Here is an 8,669-nt window from a genome sequence, read left to right on the forward strand (position 1 = left end):
CCCTGGGGCGGGACCACCCCCCCCAGCCCCCGCCCTCGCCCGCCGCCATCTTTGAAATGGGCAGTGCGCCGCCACGTCGGAGGGGGGCGCCATCTTTGCGAGGGGCAGCGAAGGAGGAGGGAGGGCGAGCGGGCGTGGACCCTTCCTCCTCCGCCGGAGCCAGCAAGCCCACCCCGGCTTGAGGTTCCTCGGCACGGCCGAGCCAGGACTCAGCTCGGCGGCTCCGGCCCCCGCAGCACGACACCAGGGCATAAGGGGCTGCTCTGGTAGGTGCAGGGCACCCCCCCCCCCTCAGCTCTCCGGCCCCCAGCCAGGGAGCATCCCCCTCACCCTCTGCTCGTGCTGCTGTGTTAATCCGCTGCAGCGCTAATTGCGCTGGCCCTCCTGCCCGTTAACAGCGCAGGAGTGGGCACCCCCCCCCAGGAGGGGAGCACCGGGGGGGGGGAGTTGCGATGTCCGAACCCAACCCTGGGCACCTGTCCTCAGGGATGACAGAGGTGCTGTTTTACAGCACTCCAGCTGCTTTCTCCCTTTAGGCAAAAGAGTGACACAAGGTTAAAACAAGTCATTTGGGACAGGATTGTGTTTATTCACAACCAGCAGAAGTGATCTGGCTTATTGCTTGCAACCAACTTCATTTTTTCCAAAGAAACCAAGTCCCCCTAACCAGACACTGTTTCAGAGCCCCGCATCAAGAGAGATTTACCTTGTACATGTCCTTTATCATCCTCACTTTTTGTCCTGAGAACAGCCCTGCTCACCACTGCTTCCTCCTGACACCTTAAGCTACCGATGTGGCTTTTGCATTAGTCTAGTTAATGGACAACCTATCAAATGCCAAAGGTTATCACCTGCTGCATGTCGTACGTGTTATTTTTTTGAAAGTCTTGGGATCCATGGGGCTCACTGAGAAAACGGCCAGCTGCAGCTGACAGCCATGGAAGACAAAGTGTTCAGTGAGCGGTTCCACTACAGCAGGCTGTGAAGGAGCACTCTCTCTGTACAAGTTGGTCCGGACAAGCTCCGGCTGGTCGCTGTACCCAGGGAAGGCAGCGGTCTTGCTCTAGACTCACGCAAAGAGCTCCAGGGCAGAGAAGCAGACACGCGAGTGTTTAAAGAGTCACCCTTCTCCCAGCACAGTGTTCCAAACGCTGCCAGGCCATCGTGAAATCCCTGCAGACAGCGGGACGGCAGGTCTCGCCCCAGGCTGAGGCGAGCACTCACAACTTCCCTTCCCCATCCAAACTCCTGCCACAGCCAGCACTACAGGGAAAGCATGCAGCAGGCCGGGTGTGTCTGACACGACTCCCAATTGCAGTTTGCATGAAGAAAGCGTGGACACCGCGTGCTGTTACAGAGATCAACGATTCCCACTGTAAATCCTGACTGTATGGAGCAACCAGCTCTGCCAGCCGCCCCTCTGGTTTGCCCCTTTCTAGGCTAGAGCCAGTGTGAGTTAGTCATGCTGTCTAGAGCGACTCTGCCTTCCCCAGGACACCTCTGCATTGCTCAGAAGCGCCTGCCTTGTCCTATGTCAACGCTTCAGCAAAGGACACGCCGTGCAGCAGCTATGACCAACCGAGAGAGCTGCAACATATCCCAGCAGGGCCCAGTTTGGTCCAGGGCAGGTACTCCCAGTCCTGCTGGTCACAGCACCGCTTGCCAAGAGCCCCAGCACCGACAGAGCCACTTTCTCCATCACCAGGTCCATAACAATCGATCCACAAGATTAACGTAACCAATACAGACTGTTGCAGGGGGAACACAGGCTCTGTGCCAAAGCTGCAGAGAAACAACCCCAGGCTTGCAGGCATCACCTTCCCAGTCATGCAGCTTCACAGTGGCTGAGCTGCTGCGTGAGAAGAGAGGACGGCAGAGCTCGGTTAAAGCCAGCAGACACTTCTCCTTGAAGAAAGTCCCTTCCCAGACAGAACGACCCCACCAGGACATCCCCGCTCAATGCAACCTGCAGAGTAGCCCAGCCGGGACCCCGCTGGGGAAGCCCCTGCTCAAAACACTCTGTCAAATTCAGTCTGGTTGGTTGCAGCCGGGTTCCTGCCCTGGTTTGCTGGCTGCTGGGGCATGTGCCCACCCCTCCTGCGTGGTGGGGCCAGGTACTCGAACATGGACTGGTTGTGGGTGGACAGCATGTTTTTGAGGTCCGAGGGCATGGGGTCTGACCAGAAGAAGTCATGGTTCAGCGCATCGTCACTGTCAATCCGCTGAGCGGGATCCAGCACCAGCAGCTTGTCAATGAGGTCGAGTGCATAGGGGTCTTTGACGTAGGCTTTCAGGCGATCCTTCACCTTGCGCTTCTGGCCCTTGGGGAGATCCAGCTTCTGGTACAGCTCATATTTATCCACATTTGGCCAAACCTGGAAAGGGGCAGGAAAGGGGGGTTGGGAGGAAATAATTATGAACAGAACAAGCCATTTTTGATGCAAACACCCTCAGGGAAACCAAGGTGAGGTCTGCCGAGAGAACAATACTATTTAATAACCACCAAGCTGGCAGGCCTTGTTCCCACAGCATGAAGGAGGCACTAAAAGGTGCACTAAAGCCTGGAGACACATGGACAAGTCAAGACAGAGTCTTCCTGGTGTGGGAATGGCACCCAAGATGCTCCAGGATCTCTGGTTCTCCCACAAGAGCTACTAGAGAGCACAGCTTGGGCCAGCTAAAACATCCAGAAATGTAAAATGACAAAACTTATTGCTAAACAACCACCTGGATGTATGTGGCACCTTTTATCCTTAGAAAGCAAAGCCTGCTGCAATCACCAGTGCTTACCTCAACCCTGATCTGGGAGAGACCACAGCAGGTATCTACATATAAAAGAAAGCACTTTCAATGTATACATAATATATGTAACAGAAGCATCAGGCCTCTGCAGCTGCCTGCACAACACACCCCACCAGATTACAGCCCTGGAGAAGAGATCCCTCAGCTAGATCACCCACAAGAGGGCAGGACAAGCTGCCATTAAATAAGGAGCTGAGAAAGGGCCGAGTGCTCACACCAGGGCTGAGTCGATGCCACAAATCACAAGCCAGAATTAAAGCAGCTTTTCAAGGTGATCAGTGCAAAGCACCCGAGACAAACCTCTCAACACAAAATAAAAAAACCTCACCCTTCTTTTAAGCAGAAATTCAGAGGGTGTTTATGAGAGACAACCCCCAAACACAGGCTAGAACAGATTCCTACATGTAATGTTCTGTTCTTTCACATTCGGAGCTGCCAGCATCCCCTCTGCGCTCAAAAACAAGGACACGACTCAGCCCTCCCGAAAGAGGTCTGGGAGGCCAAGTTCACCCTCTTCTCCTTAGGAGGTTGAGCACAAGTAACATCACAGCTGTAGTTTACACAGAGCAGCAAGGAAAGTGCAGCATCCCACTGTGCACTTGGCTCCCAGGAGGCAAATAGCATTTGCAGGAGCTTCCCCAGCCTCCCTGCCAGCAGCAGGCACACTCCAGTGCCAGGAAGGTGCAGCAGCTATCGCACAGGGCAGGGAAGAGGCCCAGGAGTGCTCCGTCCTGGTCCCTGCCCACAGCACCGCTTCACACCTCTCTCCTGCCCTCCACAGCTTGCCCACACTCTTGCCCTCACCTCCGGTGTGATGGATCCACAGAGCTGGCTGATGAGGGTGAGCTGGTGCTGCTCTGTGTTCCCCTGCATGATGGGGCTGCGGGTCCACATCTCTGCCATGATGCAGCCTCCGCCCCACAGGTCAATGGGGGGACCATAGTCCCGCTCCCCTAAACGGAGATGCCGTTGTTAGTCACCCAGGAGAAGGAGAAGGGCAGAGAAGCCGGCAGAGCCCATTCACCTCCTACCTAGGAGCAGCTCTGGTGGCCGATACCACAGAGTCACCACCCGGTTGGTGTAGCGGTTTGGCTGGCTGTTCTTAGCCAGGCTGAAAGCTCGAGCCAGCCCGAAGTCTGCAAGCTTCAGGACTCCATCCCGCGTGATCAGGACATTCGCAGCTTTCATGTCTCGATGCAAGATCTGTACAAGGACAGACATCAAAAGATTAAGCCATTAAGGCACCCTCCTTGCATCCCTGGTACCAGTGGGGTACTCATACTCCGGAGGTGGAGAACAAGGAAGGTCTTCCCTCCAGCCTGCACTAAGACACCCGCTCCTTGGAAAGCTACAGAGAGCAGGGTGACCTCAGGACACAGCATGGATCTGGCCCATTACCTTGTTCCTGTGGATGTAGTAAAGTCCATTCAATAGCATCTGCATAACTTTCTTGATCTCCGAGAGCGTGAACTTGACGTGAGCATTGCTGAGAAGGCCAGCCAGGTCGTGCTCGCAGAAGTCAAACACAAGGTAGATACTGCCCTTGCAGCGGTTGTAGGGAGAGGCTACAGGGAGAGGCAAGGAAGGACTGTCAGCGAGGGACCCTTAACTCCGTCACAGCTCCTCCTGACCTCCAGCCACCCTGCTGCTCATACAGTGCTCACTAGACAAAACCTCAGGGCACAGGAACACAGAGAACCAGAGACAGCCTGCAGGCCTCAAGATCCTTCGTAAAGAGGCACTAAGACAGCACAGCTAGCAAGGGAAGAACAAGGGATGAGAATCAGAGTAGTGAATGTCATCAGGCAAGGAAAGGGCATGAAAATCTTTGAAAGCTTCATTTTGTGTTGTTCCATGTGCATAACGGCTGTGGGGTTTCCTCCTTGCAAGCTGTGGCTGGTAGGTGTACATACCGCTAGCTGCCAGCCAAGCACTATCACTGATTGCATCAGTGATAGAGCAGGCACCCGCAAAGACAGCCCCAGGAAAAATGCAGAAACAGAGAAAATCCATCTAATGTAACACTAGAAAGTGAGGCTTTCTGCAACTTCAAACAGCATCTACGAAAACGGACTGATCTCAATTAAAGTAATTTAAAACTCCAACTCCATTTGTCAAAAAATTGTCCAAAAGTCAATAACAGGAAACTTCAAATGAAGCAATCGATTTCAATCTTGTTCCTAGAGCACACATGCAAAACATTATTAAAAACAAAGGCTAATTTTCATCAGCTGTAATCAGCAAAACCTGCTGATCAGCAACTCCAACTGGAAAATGAGGGTTAAGCTCAACCGCCATAGAAACACTCCACTCTCCTCTGCCAGCCAGAAGGGTGCCTGCTAGGTCAGGTTTGCAGTTCCTTACACGGATACAGCCCCTACCACACCCTTCATAGGTAAAAAGAGAAAAGCTTAAATTTTCAGAACAGCAAATGCAACGTTTCTACTTTACTGGAAACTGAGGTCAAGGTAGATTTGGATGAAAACTGGAATTCAAACAAAACACAAAAAACTGATGTGTCTACAAAAATATTTACCTTAGGTATGCCCGACACCCAATCATTACAACTCATTTAATCGCACAATGATTTAAAAATTAACTTGTCAGTGTTTCTATTTGTACCTGTTCAGACAATAATCTACACACTGTGGAGTACTGGAGTAACTTCAAGTTCCTGGTCCCAGGCCAGGGATTTCTACCAGTTCAGTGACCAGACTTTTTTAAAAACATCATCACCAGATACCTGCCACTTTCGTTTTTATTTAACTGAAATTACTGTCTTGAGAATAGCAGCTTTTAACATCAGCTGCCACTTTCAAAAGTATTTTTCCAGTACAAATCCATAAGAGAATGATATATAAAAACTGGCACGTGTTTTAAAGTAATTTCACTGGAAACGGAGCCAGGCCAGGTGCACTGAGCATGCCAGTCACGCAGTGGAGCCGTGTGGTGGAAGTGAGGAGGTGGAGGAGCAGCTCAGAACTGCCCTGTGTGGAGTCCCTGCCCTCACAGCATGAGCAGTTACTGTCATCCGCAGAAAGAGATGCTGAGCGAGTCTCCAGCTGGAGCTGTGTCATCAGCTCAGAGCTGCCATGAACTGTCATAAGCCAACCGAGAGAGACAGCTCCAGCTCCTGACAGGGAACCGACTGTGCACAGCCATGAAACCAGCTCTGGGCTGAGAACCCTCTGCTTCAAAGTCTCTCCAGCACTGGTTTATTTAAAGCCTCTCAGACGGGAGTTTTCCAAGACAGGCAGCATTCACCACCACGGCACAGGCATATCCTAGCAGGACTAACAACAGCTTTTTCCAGCCAACCTGCAGCAACATTCTAACTCACTTAGAAACTGTTTTCCAAGGTGAGTGTACTGTCATGCCACATCACAGGCAGGAACAGAGGCCTGTGTTCAGCTAGAGGACCCCACCCCCAGCGCAAACCACCAGCCTGCTCAGCAGCGAAGGAGGGCTGAAAAAAAGGCAACAGCCCACACAAGAGAGGCCCCCACAAGCTACCTTTGGTCCTGCAGATTTCTATGAGGTTCACCACGTTTTCATGTTTGAGCAGCTGGAGGATTTTAATCTCTCGCAAGGCTGTGATGGGGAACTGGAAAGAAGAAAGAGAGGACAGGGATTAGGGGTGCAGGAGACCAGGCCACCCTTGCCTAGAGAACAGGAGAGATGTGACCACAGCAGCTTGGCATAGGACCTGCTCGAGCAGCACTGCGACAAATCACTGAAGGGTAATCAGAGCTTTAAAATAAAACACCAACACCGGGATTGTCAAAATTTATTCACCATCAGGCCACCATTGGTGAGGGAGATCGTGCCACAAAACGGAAGTGTTTGCATGGTGCCGAGATGGGCACACAGAAACCCGTCCCTCCTCCCCTCACCTCGCATGTTCATAACAGGACGTGGTACAGCCCAGCTTGAGCTGCAGAACAAACTCCCTAGCTGCTGCCCGTGCTGTTTAAGAGCTCTCTCCCCAGCTTGCCCCATCTCTGCACACCCTTGAGCCTGTGCCTTTCACACACTACCCAGTTCTTCCACAAATACCAGCCCGTGTGGAGCCCTGCGCCAGGGCTGACAGGGTTTTGCACAGGAGGAGGAATACGTGGGCAGCAGCCACTTCCCAGCAGCTGTGCTGTGCAGCCTAGGCACCACACAGCTACTGCTACACACTGCTGCCACCTGCCTTTGCAGCCAAGAAGGTGATAACAGGCTGTACACCTTGGCAGGGCATCCACAAGACCCAACATTATCACAGTATCAGTAGGAGAGGAAAAAAGCCACGGAGCTGGGATCCTGTCCACACCCTTACAGGTTCAAGGTCTGGCACGTTATAGCAGTAAATACTGTTAAAGAACACAGTGAAAACACATCTCTGCCATCCCAAAGATTAACTTTCACCTATGAACCTCCCAGTCCAGGCCTTCCCAAACTCAGCCCAGCCATGCTCCCACACTTACCCCCTCCTTCTCATTTTCCATCAACACTTTCTTCAGTGCTACTTTCTTGCCTGTCTGACGATGTTTGGCTTTGAAAACTTCCCTATAACACCAGAAACAAATCTGTGAGCAGCACAAGGAAGAAGGAAGGAACCAGATGCTCCTGACCAGGAACAAGCCCAAACAAGACACATGAGAACTCCATACAGCCAGCTCTGTGCTGAGCCACCATTTGACCCAGCCACATCCCCTTTAGACTAAACGCCCTCAGGACTGGCTGAGCCAACCCAGACCCCAGAGCGCCCACAGTTCCACAAGGATTTTGGGCAAAGTTGCACCTTTTGGGGAAAGTTGCTGGTCCCTGCCCCGACCGTCTCCAGAGAAAACTCTGCTCTGCCAGAGTCCGGGACAGAGCAGGGCCTAAGGGTGGGAAAAAGAGGGCTCAGGGGCCAGGCTGGTTCCCTGGGGCCAGAGGGGTGACTGGGGAAAGGACACCCAAGCAAGGGGCACCCGGGCCTGGGGCGGGCGAGCCGCGGGGCTGAGGAGGCCGGGCCCGGGCAGCAGGCCCGAGGGCGGGGTAGGCCGGAGTGGGCCGGGGAGGGCCGGAGCCGAGCGCGGGTCGGACCGGGGCCGGTGGGGCGCTCACCCGAAGGTGCCCTGCCCGATCTTGGCGAGCTTCTCGTACTTGGAGACCTCATCACAGAAAGGACACTCCACCATGTCGTACTGCTTGGCCATGCCGGCCGCCGACCGTTGCTACAGCACCGCGACACTCCTATTCCGTCACGTGCCCCGCCCCTTCCGTCACGCGCCGCTGCCCCCTCCCCCCGCCGCCCCGCGAGGCCTCCTGGGACTTGTAGTCCAGCGACGGCAGCGGCCATGTTGTCACCGCCCGTCACTCTCTCGGGGTGCTCGGCTGGGCTGTTCTTGCCGCTGCCGCCAGCAGCCCTCCCGCTGCCGCGGCTGGCCCCTCGCCCCGCCGTCAGCCACCCCAGAGCGTGTCCATGTCCGCGTCCGTGCCGCAGCATCCTCAAGGAAGCAGCTCCCTGCACCCCGCTATCACCCACATCCCTCCACACGGCCCAGCCCACCGAGCAGCCCCTGGTGCTGGTGGCCCTAAAGCATGTCACCATGTCCCCTGCATGCTTACGCCCATCAGGGATTTAACAGCATTTCTGCTCCCTGGCTCTGCACTGTGCCTGCACCCGGGGACTGTGGTGAGGGGACCCCATGGCCAGGGCAGGACACCAGGACCTGGTCCCAGGGACACCCTGCATTCCTGCCCCACTGGCAGAAACATTCCCAGCTGGGGACACCATCCCCCCCCCGGCAACACCCGTGTTCGGGTGCAGAACGAACAGCTTGGTTTGGGGTTGTTTGAAACTGGTCCCCAAAGCAGGGTGCACAGGAAGCCAAGGC

The 8,669-nt window shown here is 54.3% G+C and overlaps 1 protein-coding gene across 1 annotated transcript; it reads right to left on the reverse strand.

Moving 5' to 3' along the window:
- Positions 1–568: 568 nt before the first annotated feature.
- On the reverse strand, positions 569–8,066 carry CDK9 (cyclin dependent kinase 9). Its single transcript, XM_069772035.1, has 7 exons — positions 7,897–8,066; positions 7,272–7,353; positions 6,316–6,406; positions 4,201–4,367; positions 3,834–4,005; positions 3,607–3,755; positions 569–2,375 (listed from the first exon to the last, which is right to left on the reverse strand). The coding sequence occupies exons 1-7, from the start codon at positions 7,986–7,988 to the stop codon at positions 2,010–2,012; spliced, it is 1,119 nt and encodes a 372-aa protein (XP_069628136.1). The 5' UTR covers positions 7,989–8,066; the 3' UTR covers positions 569–2,009.
- Between the last annotated feature and the right edge of the window lie 603 nt (positions 8,067–8,669).

Source organism: Haliaeetus albicilla, chromosome 26 (assembly GCF_947461875.1).
Source record: "Haliaeetus albicilla chromosome 26, bHalAlb1.1, whole genome shotgun sequence".
NCBI lineage: Eukaryota > Metazoa > Chordata > Aves > Accipitriformes > Accipitridae > Haliaeetus > Haliaeetus albicilla.